Below are 16,994 nucleotides of genomic sequence, written 5' to 3'. Positions count from 1 at the left end.
ATTTTAATTTCATTTCAATGGATGCAATAATTTTCATAAACACTCAATCACAAATCAACGTCCTTTTAAAGAAGTGACTTTTTTGGTCATTTGTCTAATAAGACATAATTTTGAACTGAAAAAAAATACGTTCCTCTCACTTCCAATGAACAAAAAAAATTGTGTTGCAATTCTCCAATATTCTATCTTTAATATGGTACATCAATCATCAAAATCTATCCATTGTTTTTTTTTTATAAATACTCTAAGCTATTTCAACAGAAATATTTGAAAATTGGCTTATAAATGGCAGTGTTTTATATAGATTATTACAAGCGAGTTTCCCTCTAATGACTCTAAATACTTAGTAACCCCCTTTTTACCTTTTCCCTGGTACAGCCCACTTAAAAACCATTGCATACAAAAATCGTTTTATGCACTCGTAGTTTATCATTAGAAAAGACGGTCCCAAAAAAGAAAAGGGGCGAAAAGAAGAGCGCGTAAAAAAAAAGCTGTTCGGTATTTCTCGAGATTTTACTTAGACAAAATGGCGACTGTTGTGTAGGCGGATCTGAGAAGGAAGTCAACAAGAAACTGTATTCGTCGTTTGTTTTGCTGATTCTTTTACGATAAATGGTGATCCAAGTTACAATGAGCGCTGAAACATCCAATCAGTTTGATTTGTCTGGTGAGTATACATTCAAGAACTGCATTCACTGAGACTGCCTTTGCTTTTGACTTCTGAAAACACTAAATTCTTATATGTAAAACAGATCAATTAGGTCACTTAGAATGTATATTCTAATAAGAAGTTTGAAATATAATACATGAGGGTATTGCATATTTTCCAACATCTTGAATGCTTCATGTATCGCAATTCAGCAGTTTAGACTATCAGGTAGGCATAATTAAATATGTGTAACCCACAGACTGCACAGTGTGAGAAACCATTTTTTCCCCAACTTGCCATTCTGGCTAGTGTAATATTGATCTTGCTAGCCAAATATAAATTCTAGCCACATTTTTGGGTTTTTTTTCTGTGCTATCATCTGTTTTCTCTTGGATTTGACAATCTTCTGCCTTTCTTTTTCTTTCTTCAACTATCTTTTCATTTGTTTTTATATTCATCAAAAACTTTTCCATTTTCGAATATTCCCTCCCATTTAAGTTTTTCATGTACTTTACAGTAACAAAATGATTAATCCATTTCTGAACTCATATTTTAAAAATAAATTATATTTCAACAGATTCATCATTATGAAACAAGAAAATCATTTGCTTCTTGTTCATTTTTATTTTGACAATAAACATCTAATTTGCAAGGTAACAAATTTTAAATTACCAAGATAATTTCGTTTGAATACTAATACGAGATCAGGACCGTCGCCTAGGTTTTGGTGCATCCCGTTTACCGAAAATTAGAATGCCAGATTGTAAACAATGCTTTACAAGTCAATAAAATTGTCAGGGATTTAGCCAGGATTTTCAACCCATTAGTCACTTTTGCGTAAGACTAAATCTCAATACTGTGTCGCAAATTTATCAGTATGCATGTATATACATGTACTTATAACAACTATATTATAAATAATAACATGTTTATTTCTTTTTCAACACTGGTATATAAATAATAGAAAATTCATATTAATAAAAATTTCTACATTAGCAACTATTCATGAATAAAAAATGCCAAAAAATCTAAAAATTATATACATCAGCTACTATTGTTGGCATGTGTCTAAGAATGTAAAGCATTGTTTACTTGATCAGTAAAGCATTGTTTACTTGATCAGTAATGCATAAACCTCCTGTCCTTAGCCATGCACCACAAAGTGAAAGCCCTCTTAAAATCAAAGGAACCCTCTTGCTCAAATTCTGTCTTCATGGATTTGGTCTGGACTGCCTGTTTATGATCAGCAGTGTTGATGTGCTTCTGTATATTATCTTTTAGGAATGCGTTGCTTCCGATAGAAAACGTATTGGTAAGTCCAGCATCTTGGCAGTCACGGCAGTACATCGCCCCATCTTTGTAGTATATGCATGGAAATATCTTTGACCACTCTGGTTTAAATTTTGACTTTAATAGTCGATCACTGCGACTCTTTGTAGTAGTTGACTTATTTTTAGACTTTTGACCTTTAGGTACATTGTCATGTTACGACCAACTAAAATAGTTCGTAATGGCGGACATAGCTGCGATACGAACTGTGATTGAAAAATCCAAACATCTTTCCATTTTAAATACATACGATGACACTTTGAGTACTTTGAGAACGTGTCACAGCGCTCAACAAACAAATCATTACCGTTAATTAATTTGTTTGTCGGGATAATTAGCCTCAACCAGGTGATCAAGCAAGGTGTTATCAAAGGTGATGCAATCAAAACATTGGTCATGATTGTTTATTGTAAAACCCTAATTGGCTTGGGAAAGGTAATAAAGTTGTCAATTATGGGGTCATGGGAACATCAGAGGCTTTTTTACCGATATTTTTTTTGGGGGGAGCAAAATATCAAGTGACGAATCGTGCACGAGAAAAATTTGCCACTTTCGAAAATCATTCGTCAATGGCGAAAATGGCGAGCGCTAGCTAAATCACTGAAGTGTGCATATCATGCCAAAATTCACTTGACATATTCCAGCTAAACTTCTTAAAATGTAGGGAACATATTTTTAATGTATGATGTTAAGGGATGTTTTACTAAAAAACCTGTTGGCTGGTTAACTTTCCTTGGAACTTACCAATCAAATGACGGTCGCCAAATTTATGAGTGTAAGCAAATGAGAACTCGCCCAAATTCACATCTACTCATATTTGGCGAGCTGGCGAGCAGTGGTTTCCCACACTGAACCTAAATATCCCATATCATTCATACATGTGCATAAATAGCCGTGCATGTACTGTAGCTGTACTAGAGGCATAAGAGAATGTGAAACAACTCCAACCAAGATAACTTGGATAACAGTTGTTTCATAACTCAGATTAGTTTTGGAGCTGAAACATAATTAACCCTAACATGTACCAGTTTTGCAAGACTCCAGATTCGTTAATGTTAATGAATTTGGTAACTGAGCTATTTCATTTCTTGGCATTTTTCAATCAAATTTGGCATTCCAGATATTTTTTGGGGTGGCCGGATAGTCTCATTCCCCTGACCCATTTGAAAAGGTTTCAAAATCATCTCTGCACTCTCTAACAATTTTCAATGAATATAGCAGGTGATTTTCAAAAGTTCTACTTGCAGAAACAAAAATCTATCTACAGAATAAAAAATGATATGAATTTAAACATATGCACCTTCATGTTTAAAAATCCTATAGAAATCCATATACATGTATTTCAAAGTTCACTAATTTGGTAACTGTTGAGTAACTTGTTTGTTTGGCTTTCAAATTTTAAAATATTATAACAAAAAACTATGTTTGGACTCAACTCTTTTGAAAAATTAAAAAAAAAACCAAAAAATGTAAAGTTTAAATTTTTGGTTAATTTTTGCTCAAGAGTAAATGAATTTTGTAACCATTACCAAATTCAAAAACATTAATGAATTCAGATTTTTCCAGAACTGGTTCTATGCTGTGACCCAATATAAAGTCTGGATTTTGATTTTGGAGTTCTGGCAATGTTGTTTTTAGCTGAGCCTTAGGAAAGCACAATTCTTCTGCAAGTGAAGTGAATGTGCTTTAAAATGAGACTAATTTGTAGAGTTTGTAAGAAATAAATGACTTCAGTAAGTCACAAGTTTACAGAGGACATGAAAATTTGGTAATTTTTTCGGTGTAGGGCTCATTTCTTGTCCCATCACTACAACAAAATTGACCAATAGTACTTCATTTCACCTGGAATCTCTAGAAGAATGATATATATGACTGTATCAGTACCTTGTATTAACCACTTCCAGTTTATGGCGAAACTGTGGCCAAATATTAAAAAAATAATCCTAATCTTTTCACATGCACAACATGTCAGAGTTCCACCTCAGAGGTTCAGAGGTAGAACATTATTGCATTTTACATTAGACCGAAAAACCAACATTAATACAAATGTACATGTTAGTGAAGTAAAAAAATACTTTTGATTCAAGGTTTAGTGGGTGATCATATGCGTGCTACAATGAGTCTTGATGTTTGGAAGTGTACACATGTAGTTTATTTGCTTTCTTCCATGTACATGTATATATTTGAAAAATAACCTCACTCATCATGACTTACAAAATGTACAATTCAGTGATCCCCGGTTTGATTCCTGTCTGGCACTGCTGGGAATTCGTTTGTGTTGATCATCCTCTATGATTGTTGCAAATATTCATGTACGAGAAAAAAAAGAAGTATTTTTATGCATTGAAACAGGTCAGTTTGTCCTATTCCGTTTTCAAGCCATTTTGTACATTTGTATGCTTTTACTTATTACAAAATTATTATATTTTTATCACCTTTTTGGTTTATATTGGTTGCATGGCATTCATTGTGCCTTGCCTGGTTCCATTTTTAGAATACCCAGCATGATATTGTCCCAGGTCATTTTGATCAATACTTTCATATGATTGTTTTGCTTTTGTTTTCTCATGATTGTAAATACAAAACATTTTTGATGTAATTTTTTCATGATTAGTAGCTTAACTCACCCTTGTTTTGGTTATTAAGAGTGATATTTACATGTCAAAATTTGTAAGCCCATTGCTTTTCTCAATCTAAATAAACATTTTGGTTTTATGAAGCCTATTATACAAACTTATACATGTACATGTAGATTCATTCCTATCAAATGACTTCTCAGTGTTTTAAAGATATACTAATTTACACATACAGTGTACAATGTACATCATATTAAACATGCACAAATGTACTTAAAAATATCCAGAATGATTTTGCAGGTGCTGCTGTGATATTTTACCTTCATGTAGATACATGTACATGTACATTGTAAACTTTGTATCATGTATTTTTGCAAGTGAGGTTTTATCAATTTGACTAGTACCATTAAATTTGAACCTAATTGACTGTGAAAACATCTTCTATTTCCTTTAACGGTTCTACCTGACTTTACCTGAATACATAAAAAGAAGTAATTCAATTTTAGATGATACATACATGTACATGCATACATATTGAGGAACATTACACATATACCTTTATTGATTTACATTTATGTACAAAAACATTAAGCCTTTCAAGTCAGATTTCTGTCTTATGAGAAAAATAGTGTCATTGAATAATCTAAATTTCAGATGTAACACGTTTTCTGATTGAATAAAAAATTTTGTCCATTATCTCATAGACCAGATTTTGTGATGTGACTGTGATGTCATCAATCTGTTTTTGCTGATTTACTCCTTAAATGTTGATACTACAATTAAATTATAAGGAATGACTGCTAACCTCAATGTCCATGGTGCACACTTGAAATAAAACTGCTGTTCAGGTTATTAGTGTGCACCACATTGAGGTCATTTCCTCATCGACCGAAAAAAAATATAACAGTCACTCCTTACATAAATGTTCTTCTGTAGATCTGTTTGTTTTGGTGATTTCTTTATCCACCATTATTGACTTACTGAATAATGAATTCAATATTTACAGTAGCATGATGATAGTCAGGTTTGTATGGAGCAGCAAAAATGATTTCATTATCACCCCAAATAAATCATACTGAAGTGTTTACACATTTCTAAAATATACTCCTCTGAATGACCAGGACAGGCTTAGTTTTAAAGTGTAAAAATTAAAGTTAAAAACCAATACTTTCTGTCACCCTACTGTAAGGTACCTGGTTTTATCCTCACATGATCTGCTGATTGTGTATGCAATTTTTACTTTATTATATTTTCTTCTTAGTTATTTTATGTTGCATTGTTTAATTTGAGATTCCATAGGACCATTGATAGGTTTCCGTTTACATCTCAGTGTAAAGCAAAAAAACAAAAAACAAACAAATGTCTTGTACATGTAATTACTAATGTAGTAAGATTTAATTGACTCAGTTTAAGTTCTTCCTGATTTGTATATCATGTACACTGTTCATCCTTCTTTGATTTTAAAACATTACTTGGTTAATAATTACAGTAAAATATTGAACCAAGGTGACATTGGTTTGAAAACATGCTATTTTTTTATGTCCTCATAGATACTTAAATGTGTATTTTGTGCTTTGAAAAATTGAAGCTAATTTAGAAAGTTTAAGCTGTAGGCATAGAATAAACATGTTACAAGCCAGAAGTTCTAAAAGGAATTGTCCTTTAATGTACATGATATGATTAATTTCGTTCTTGAAAATTTCAGTGGTGAAATGCTGCTCATTTCATGAATATGGGAAAGGTTGCTGTTCATCAATTAGTTCAGTTTTTTTAGGTACATTTAGCATGTTGATCTTTTTATCCAAACATTCTAGTTTCTGTTATGACACTGCAGAGAAACTCTTTTTCTTTGTTTCAATACCAGTGTAACTACACATGTGCTTAACATATATAAATAGCATAAGTAATTAAACTTATGAAATACAGAGGAGATAAATTCTTACCATATGGTTCCCAGTGCTGTAATCACAGCTATATCCTTGATGCCAGGCATGTTTCATTTCAAGCTCCATAACTTTGTTCAAAATAAAAAACTTCAAATCAGAAAGAAATTCAAGCTGACTTTAACTGATGGATAAAATGCATGTAATGTTGAGTCTGGTCAAATTTTTGTGTTGAGTTTTGACGAGAAACAGGCAGATTATGGCGGGATATTTTTAGCAGAAGTAGGAAATAAATTCAATAATGATTTGTGGTTTTTGTTGTGTGTAAATGTGGCTGTTAAATAAGACATTTTGCAGTGCTTATATAAACTTAGATTAGACTCAAGAGTGAGTCAATTCACCTGTAAACATGTAAAATACATTTTACTGTATAAACATTTATTTGTTGGAAACCTTAAACATATGTAATTGAAAATTGTTTGTTTTTATCCATCATTTCCTGGCTTGGTTTCTCACACTATGGGTAGACACCACAAGTGTCTGGTCAGTGTTAACTGTGTATTGACTAATTGATCAGAGACAGGTGATGGAATGTGTTTTGAGTGAACTGCAATATTTTATATGTATATCACATTTAATTACTTTCTACAATATTAAGCACGTGGTCAAGATTTGCCTGTATGAATTAATTGGAAGCAGGTGGAAGTGAGATATTTTTAGCGGGGAAACTTCTGTTGATACACTTGTTGTGCAAACTTCTCTGGATTTTAGTAAACGATTTACATGTGACAGGATCTGTATATCGACTGTCTTTATACTTTGTGGAAGTTGGATACTGTCTCTGTATTTTACTAGAGAACAATCATAGACATTCAGTAACCAATTCAAATCAGTATAAAAGGTTTTGCATAGAACCATCTGATTCTCACCTATTACACTGAAGGTTTATTGAAATTTATTTAAAAAAATAAGTTCATGAATATATTGTATTGCTGTAGTTTAACTGTCTACATTTTTTACAGTAGAGTTACTTTCACATACTGCTACTTAACTATCATGACTATATACAACTAAAATTTTTATATTGTGTGGTTGTATTAAGGATTCTGGAAATTAACATCGATGCCCTGTTTCATTGGATATCAGTTAATACAAATACTCCTGGCCTCTGTAACATATTGTGTTTTATTTATGGAATAATAGTGTTTATCTTAAATACTTGATTTACATACAACATGTTTAATTTGAAATAAATTGGATTATATTTTATCTATGTGAAATGTTTTGATATACTTGGAGTTCAACATCAAAGCTACAGTTCTCTTTGATTGCATATTTATATGAAGATAAGTCATTCTTTGTTTCCTGATCTGGAATTCTTTGGCAATCTAAACAGTAAGCATTTTATTTATTTAACTTACTCTCTAGCCAACATTTTATTGTCTTTATTCATCATTAAACATATTACATATTCAGTAAACTCTTTCTTTGATTAGGCCACTGAGAGTTATTTCTCTGTTTCTCATCTACCTGTATTTTATAAATCCAGTACAGCGTACAATGGCAAATTCAGAAATTCCAAAAAGGGGGGCCTCATTGTATTGATTTTCAATTCTTGCTATACAAATGTAATTCAGAGAAAAGTGTTATCAGTATATTTTCTATTGTAATATGTACTAGATATTGACCTTTAGAGGCCTTCCATTTGAAAAAAAAAAATAAGCTACAATGTATCTTAATTCTGATTGTTTATTGATCATATGATGAATTTGAACTGTTCAGTGCTCTCAGGTTTAGCATAGCATAAGCCCAGCTACACTACCAAAATAATTTTAGGTAGCATGTTTAGTGCTAAATATTATAGGGTATGAAGTGTTTGCCTGATAAGAATACCTCTTCTAATTTACATGTACATGCTATTCTTTTAGATTGATTTATTTCTTTAGGTTTTACTATAAAACTCAAAAAAAATCTGTCTTTTCCTCTTTTGATATCTTAATTCGGAAACAGAACAAAGCAATGCCAACCATCTATCTGTTCTGTCTGTGGCTGTAATGATAGGTAATTGTTTTCTTCAACATCCTTGTGTGCTTTATTATGAAACCTATCTAAATGGAACCCTGGATAAACCAGAAACCTGTGTAAAAAAAGCACTTATATTGAACCTGTATAAACTGAACACATGCCATAATTAAACAAAAGTTGTTTGGTTTAGACAGGTTTCTCTATATATTTCTAGAAAGAACTGCTCATACACGTAGCTTTACAGCTGGTATACGTGTTCAGGATTGTATGATAAACAGAAATTTATTTTCTAGTTTTATACATGTACATTGTATTTCATTTCCCCTGGACTGTCCTTTGTGTGACTCGACATTCAAGGTAATACAAATGTACAATCACACCTGTTAAAATATAGAAATTGACAGAAGTTGTAAGTTTTAAACAGTACAGTCTGTTAGTTCAGTCTGTCTGCCAACACCTTAGATAAGACATATTGATGTACTTCAAAATATTAATATCAGTGGAGGCTCATATTTGAACTGGTGGTCAGTAGCCTTTCATACCTCCCTACTGTTAGTCTGGCACTTCATCTTGATCTGTGAATGTGGTGTGAAAACTTCTGTGTTATATGTGTGAACATGGTAAATTTTATGTGTGGACAAACTTTCTTCTAATACATGAGTATATCTTACATTAAAATGTAATGGTCACAATTCGTGTTTATGATTATTTGTTGAAATCATGGAGATTTTCTAGAAAGTATGGTAAGCCAGTACCATTAGTTGATCCTGAAGTTTTATAGGAATTTCATGTGAATTCATTTATGAATTATAGCTGAAACATTTTTACCTTGATTGGACCATGATCCCTTCTCATTAACCCATCTGTGTCTGCTCTGGTAAGCTATATTTTTTCACCTTTGCAGAGGTTTAATTAGTGGTTATCCAAGGTCTTTGACCCTCAATTTCTCACCTTGGACCTTTGAAATTTCTTTTACCTATGTTTGTAGGTCCTAGACTCTCAACCCATTTAATTGACTCTTTATTGTGGGCTTTTGACTTCCTTAAGTGGACCATTGGTTTGAAATTTAAAAGAAGTCCTAGACATTCCACTCTTTAAGTAATGTTGATCCCTTGGTTTGCTTGATGAGCCACGGATGTATTTTGATAGTGTCTGTCCAACATGCTTCTGGTTTCAAGGTAATTACTTTAAATTCAGATCTTGACATATTCACACAAGTTTGTGGGTGCCATTGAGGAAAATATTATATTTTCCCATTGTTTTCAATATTAGACTCTCCATCAGCTGGTAGGTTAATGACATTACCAGGTAAAATTACATTGTTTCTCTGGCCTAACAAGGTGGTTTAGGGACAAATCTAGGGACATTCAGAACATATTGACTGGTAATTTATGTATTCATGCAAAAATGCAACTGGAAGAAAATTGCCATTATAAAGACTGGCATTATTGTATTTCTCTTATAACTGATACAAAAATAACATTAGGATTGAATTTGGTGGTTATGGCCCTGACCAGGAACCAGGAAGGGATCCAAAATTAGGTGTTTTATTAAACTAACTATATACATGTAAGTTAGTGTAAGTGTGTGGATCTCCATATGTGCTTCAGGGTTCCATACTGAAAACCTAATCCATGATGGAATTACCAACCAAAAGGCACCAAAACAAACATTTCATGGTTTCCTGACAATAAATTGAGCAAAACTTTGAGGATCTTAAAAAAGATTGAATTGCAAGGTTTCATAACACTAAAGGAAGGTTTTGATTGATGTAAGGAGTTCAGAAATTAGGAGTGAAAAACAATAAATGTCTTAATCATAAATGGTTTATTTCTCATGTTTAATTGCAAATTTCAGAGTTCTTAAACAGCTGTCAATATATTCTGTATTATATATATACATTTTTGTATAATAACAATCCATATTTAGATCTGTATCAAAGTTGAATGATCTATGATTGCCTAAACTTTTCTGGGTTCAAACCTTGCAGTCATATCAAGCTGCATCCTGCATAGCATTGAGTTTTAAGGCAATTCCAAGCAATTTTGTTTTAAACTCTTCTCTTCATCCCTCCTTGAAAAATGAAAGCAGAAGAACTTGAAGGAAGATTTTGTATTTTTGTTTCCCAATGTTAAAAAACATATTTGAAACACGTTTCTCTTCCTCTTTTAAACAGTTAAAAGCATCCATTATATAGAACGTGCAATAGAATTGTGTTTGAATGATTATGAAATGTTAATGTTTCATAACAATCAAACTTCATTTCTTGGTTAAATTTTTACTTTCTTCCAACTGAAATATTACAATACAGCTGTCTATCAACAGGTGTTCAAAAAGATTTGGTAAGGAAGTAATATTTTTATAATTTTTTTAAGGCTTTGATTCTCAGATAAAATGCTTACTTTTGTGCAAATATTTAAAATACTGATTGAAAAAATTGTTGGTTAAAACATGACAATGAAGTGCTTACCAATTGTCTGAAATAATTTGATAGATAACATTAATTAAAGTATAAGTAAATTATGTCTAATGGTGTTAATGATACATTTTATATTGACTTGCTAGTGATTACATCTAATAAGACCTTAATTCTAATACCAATTGGGTTCAACAGTCCTAGCAGGTTGATAATTTTTTATTTATGATACTTTACTTTCGGAGGCCAAAGAATATTGAAAATAGTGCAGATTGGTAACATTACATTTTGTGAAAGTACTACATGTATTATGTTTTATGATGTTTATGTTGTATTTTGTATTGGGTTGCTAGTGATTGCCATTTTGCTATAATGTTTGATGTCCAATTATAACTTCCCTTTTACCACTCATTATTAAAAAAGATACATGCAGTCACATTAAAGCCAATTACTTATTTGATTGTTTGCTTGTAGCATCTTTAGGTTTCTGTGTTAGCTCTGTAGCTTACTGACATTAAAACATATTTTGACAGATTCCCTTATTGACCAGCTAAGTGCACAGTGCCAGTCAGCATTCTTGTTTCTTATTAATTATGTTGATTGATGCACTTGCACTGAACAAATAGCCACTGGTCATAAATCATTTCTATAGTTCACCTGACACACTTCAATTATTACTACACAAAACCTTAATCACAAAACTTGGCAATGGTTTGGTAATATGATGGTCACATGGTTATATTACTTGATGAATACATGTACATGTTAGGATAATGTTGACATTCTTTAGTATTAGTCCACTTTAAAACCTGGTAGTAACATTGTAGTTCAAGTGGTATTTTTAAAATCTCTTTTAACACTGTCTAAATGGTCTTGGGTTCCACCAGTGTTCCTTGTCAACTTACTTACATGTAAAACTTTCCCTTTGAACCAAATTAAAAACAATTGTATATGCAATCTTTACTAAAAAACATGTAGCTTTAGGAAAGTTACATCCTATCTTCTATCTTTCACTTTCCCATGGAAATTAAACTTATAAGAAATCCTAGAGCACTACATAAACATAATTATATAACATCATATTAGAACAGTCGACTGGTATGTGTCTACATACTATAATTTGTGATGACTTATTCTGTTCGTACTGTTGAAAATTATCTTATACCATGTATATGTTTAAGATGACAATTTTACACAGGAGTTGAACTTGGTAGCTGGAAGTAAAGTTTGTTGTTGAACATTGACTGTTGGAGTGAAGTGTAGCTTGAATGTTAGAAGTTAAGTTGACTATTGGAACTGTATATTGACTGTTTGAAGTGTAACAGTATTTAAAGTGATTTTTCTTTGGTTGGAGTTTTATTGTTTGAAGTGAATTTTTTAGTTGTATTTGACTATTAGAATTGGAGTTTGCTTTGGAAAGTTAAATTTGGCTGTTGAAAGTGTGGTTTCATTGTTGATATTAGAGTGTTTTTTTTCTTTTTAAAGTGAAGTTTTACTGGTTTAAGTCAAGTTCGACTGTTAGTAGTAGAGTTTGACTGTTGAAAGTGAAGATTGACTGTTGGAAGTGTATATTGACTGTTTTAAGTGAAGTTTGATTAATAGAATTGTAGTTTCATTGTGTGAACTAAAATTTGACTGCTTGGAGTGAAGACAGAAGTCAAAATTTCACCTCACAGAAATTGGGTTTATTCAGATGTCCTTTGTATGTTTTCGTTAATCCTAGGCTTTTCAGGCAATTTTTCTTTTTGATATGTTATTTGTATATCACCATAATAGTGTGGTCTAGGAATCATGTCACTGTAATTTATTTTAATTAAATATTTTCATATTATTTGCATTGTTTGAAGAGAATAAGTTTAGATTTCTGTGAAATGTTCCTCTGTGGATAAATACCGGTAGTCTTTTCTTTTGGCCTTGAAGATGATCAATTAGAAGATTATGGAAGATTTCTCTATTATGATAATGTTTGTAATCCATTCTAAAAGTCAAGATATATCTATTATCACTGATTTAAGTTGGAAAATCAGTAAACACTTGAAATCTTTCATGATAAAGCTGTTAAATTTGACAGTTGTTTTGTACCTTAAAACTTAAAACATGCTTTCACATAACAAATAAAATACAAAACCTGCTATTGCATGCAATTTTATAAATAGAAAGACAATATATTATTATGGTAGAACTAGTAATGAAGTTATTGTTGTCTTGCAGATCTGACTCCAGAGGAAAGGCAACTCCTAGACAGCATCAGACAACGAAAGTTGCAGCTGCTGCAAGAAATACAGGTAAGTCAATTAATATCCGATAAAGTAGGTATGTATTTGATTAGATATTGGATGAAGGTTTTGTTGTTATAGTCATATAGTATTTGATATTTTGATCATTGCCAATGCTTATTTGATTTGTATAGGGTTTTTGTTAGCATTTTAAAATTTTAAGATTAAATTGGTCTCGAAAAAAGACATGTTTCAGGATTTGAAATTGAGGAAATTAGAAGTAGTTTACAAGAAATATTATTATAATAGTTATATGTCAACTGAAGGAAATACATGAATAAATTTCAACAAAATTTAGTTTTACATTACTTCAACCTGACCTTAGCAACAAGCAGTGTATGTACTGGTACAATTCAATTATTACTCCTAGAAATCAATGGATATGGACTTAGTACTAATAACAAGTTACCTATGCCCCCCCCCTCCTCCCCGATGATACTATGGCTTTAATATCTGAATACTTTTTTGTTTTCTAAATGTAGCTAGGGTTCTGTTTAGAATTCTCTTTCATATCTTATCTTAAATGGCCTTGCTCATTTCCAATGTCTTGAAAGATAAAAAAAAAGATCTGTTTATCTTCTTGATGACTTTGAGAAAACATTCTGCTGGTTTTCTGGTTTTGACATATGATCTCTTCATCTGATAACAAACTTTGTAGTTAGAAACTTGTGAAAACTACTGTTGTTTTGAAACTCTATTTTACACATGGGAAATTTCCTTGTACTTGTACTTGAAACTTCCTACATATATTACACATGTGAAGCATTTTTATGATTGGAAACTCTGTCAGACTCTTAAAGTATCCCTTCATTCTAACCAAGCTGACGGAAACATGTGTCTGGTATTTTCATCTTTTGCATTACTTAGTACTGGATTATGTTTCTTTCATGTAACATGTAAATATCAAATTTTCTTAGAACTGGTCATTCCATTATTTACATGTATAGTCTCTTAATGCCTTTAAAACTGGGTATGTTTATAATTCATGTATTTGATGGTAAAGTGCAGCTTCACTGTACTGAAGGTGGTAATAGTATAAGGTGTTTAATATGAACGTGCAGCATCACTATACTGTAGATGGTAGTAGTTTAAGGTGTTTAATACTTGGTATTAGTGGAAGGTGTTAACAATAGTACAAACATACAATGACAAACATTTGGTTTGTACGTGTTACATGTACAGTGAACTGTTGTATTGTACACAATAAAGCAGGAAAATCTAATGATGACATCAGGCATATTAATTGTAGATATGTAAGTCTACTGACTGATGCAACTTGATACATGTATTATCAAGCTCTGAATGGCTTATTAATTTAATAATTTTCAGTTGCATCAATCCAGTGGAGCTAGTATTAATTTTATTATCACAGCTGTGTCCTGAGTCTAAATATAAAGAAAAATCAACATATTCTTAATTTGACTGTAAAGTGTTTTTTAAATGACAGTAACCCAGTTTCAAACTTTTTCTAGCAACTTCTTGCAGTTGAAGCAAAAGTTGTCGAACAATAGAAATATCACTCTGCCTGTTAATGCATTGTCAAATAGTCTACAAAGCATCCTTGCTCTGTTACCATGGATTTTATAACTTTTGTTGTCAGGACCTTTCTGAGTTTGCTTAAGGGTGTGTGTTTATTTTTATTGTGAAGACCTTTGGGTGATCTTTGAAATTATTTACTATATTGTAATATGATATACATTAATGCATTAGTTGCATTTCACTATTTACATTAATACGTACAGTTCAACCTGTTGAAACAGAACCCAAATAATTCCAGACCTTTCTAAACCAGTCACTTTTTAAATCCCTTGATTTCAGTTTTAACTGTATTTTGAACCTTGTTAAAACCACACCAATTTGAAAGTCAGAAGGGGTTCAGTTTAGACAGTTCACACTATAAGTATTAGCAGGGTATGAAAGAATTTCTGAGTTCCAATACGTTTCTTATTTTGAATTGGATCTCTATATTGCTGTTTTATCATGTTTGCAAAGAGTTTTGTTTTTTTTTCTTATCTTTGAATGGGTGGATCATTGACTTGAAACCTCAATATGTTCAGGTAGTCTAGACCTTTTGTTCTTGGAACTGATATTGAATCCCCAATTAATAAACAGAGGGCTCTTACTTCTTTTGTCATGTCCTTATTTGAAAAAAAGCAAGTTCACTTGTTCTAATTTAGAGCGGATATGATGCTAAATGTAGAGGATATATTAGGATAAAATACCAACGATGAGAATAATACGAGTACTGGTTTCCTGCCCATTGTAATGATGCAGTGTACATGTACATTAGATTTATGCAGTATAGGAATTTCTTGTTATTCAGGAAATATTTATCCAAAATGTACCCCTAAATTTATGTGAAAAATGTCTTTGCTTGTTCTTGCTTTGAAGTACATGTAATTGGATACTAAGTGATTTTTTTAGTCGGAAATTTATTGACATGTCTGCTGGGGAAAGTTTCATACTACATGTGTAATTGCTGAAATTAGTAATGTTTAATACCAGCTTAACATGGATATGTGTACCAATTGTGGTGTTGATGTATCCATTGTGTTTCTTTCTGGCAGGCTATGAATTCAGGATTTAAAATATGGAATAAAATGTCTTCTTTATAAAAAAAAAAAATAAACTGGGATTAAAATGGTTTCCACCACTGGGAAACATCAGGTTTCCACCATAATCAAAGGAGATTATCGGGAAAGTTGGAACTTAGTGATGAAATCTTTAGCAGATGAAGTTCAAATTAGAAAACAGTTAGCTGTTAAGATGAAAAGAAGAGATGCATGTTACAGGGTTAAAATAAAAAAAGAAAAACGAATTCATATTGGAAAACATGCTGACATAACCTTTTCACCTCCAAGTAAGAAAGTGAGTACGTTTGTTTTTAAAGACATATTAAACATTCTTACAAAGGAAGGTAAAAAATTCATTTTAATTCATCTTTCTTTAGTCCTTATATTATAAATGGATTATAGATTATAGATTATAGGCTTATTTGTAATATTTATACAATTTATAATAATTGGGACCTGATGTACATGGATTAAGCCCATTTATGTAATTAAAGTTAGTCTATGTTTTCTTTGACTAAGTTTTTTGGCTGTAAACCTATGACAAAAAACACCATGATGACTTGGACAGACTGCCACAAAGTTTGACCAATCAAAATGATTTTTTGTATTTAACAAATATTTGTTTTCTGTCAGATAGGTTCTAGTTATCAAACTTTAAACGTATTGTATGGCAACTTTGATATACATGTAGTCTTTTTTCTCCAAGTTTTCATAAAAAAAACTGACAAAAATTTTGATGACAAACTTTATGTTAACATTTCTTATAACTAACTGAATAGAAACAGTTCATTGGTACAGCATTGGATTCTATAATTAATAAATGGATGCTGCTACATATACTTTTCTTGTATTCAGATATAAGTTTTATCTGAACCTGAACTTAAAAAAAAAATAGTAGTATAACTGTGACAAACTTTAGTGAAGTATGTTTTAAACCGTTTGAAAACATTTTTATATTGTGATTTTTGTATTGTTTCTAATGTTTAAGTGGAGGCTTTTTTATCAGTTTGAAATTTTTAAGTGTTTGATCAAATATTTATTTAGGCATTGTGACAAAATGCATTAATCTACTCTTAAATTAAAACACTATTTTCACATCAAATGTAAGTACATGTACATATGATTTACAATGATAAACAATGCACCCTTCCTTTTTATGTAAAGTGATTGTTCATGTATATATATACAATCACTCTACTTAATGGTGCTTTAGTCTAGTGATTGGCTATCCTTCTAGTTTTCTACTTATATTGTAGTTCAATTAACT

General features: G+C 31.4%; 1 protein-coding gene across 4 annotated transcripts in view; it reads left to right on the top strand.

Moving 5' to 3' along the window:
* Window positions 1-506: 506 nt before the first annotated feature.
* Window positions 507-16,994, top strand: part of LOC148620246 (cytohesin-1-like) — a 43,217-nt gene continuing 26,729 nt past the window's right edge. The window contains exons 1-2 of one of the 4 annotated variants that reach the window (XM_088580964.1): window positions 507-667; window positions 13,090-13,163. In XM_088580964.1, coding sequence (XP_088437090.1) covers window positions 613-667; window positions 13,090-13,163 — 129 coding nt within the window. In that variant the 5' untranslated portion in view covers window positions 507-612. Of the gene's footprint in view, window positions 668-7,646; window positions 7,833-12,108; window positions 12,157-13,089; window positions 13,164-15,406; window positions 16,023-16,994 lie in introns of those variants that run through there. The other 3 variants (XM_088580963.1, XM_088580965.1, XM_088580962.1) reach the window with 3 other exon arrangements.

The sequence above is a fragment of the Perna viridis genome, chromosome 4, assembly GCF_037379345.1.
Source record: "Perna viridis isolate PV_CMFRI_1.1 ecotype Kerala chromosome 4, ASM3737934v1, whole genome shotgun sequence".
NCBI classification, from domain to species: Eukaryota; Metazoa; Mollusca; class Bivalvia; order Mytilida; family Mytilidae; genus Perna; species Perna viridis.
Note: the sequence above shows the minus strand (reverse complement) of the source record. Positions and strands in the feature narration are given on the sequence as shown.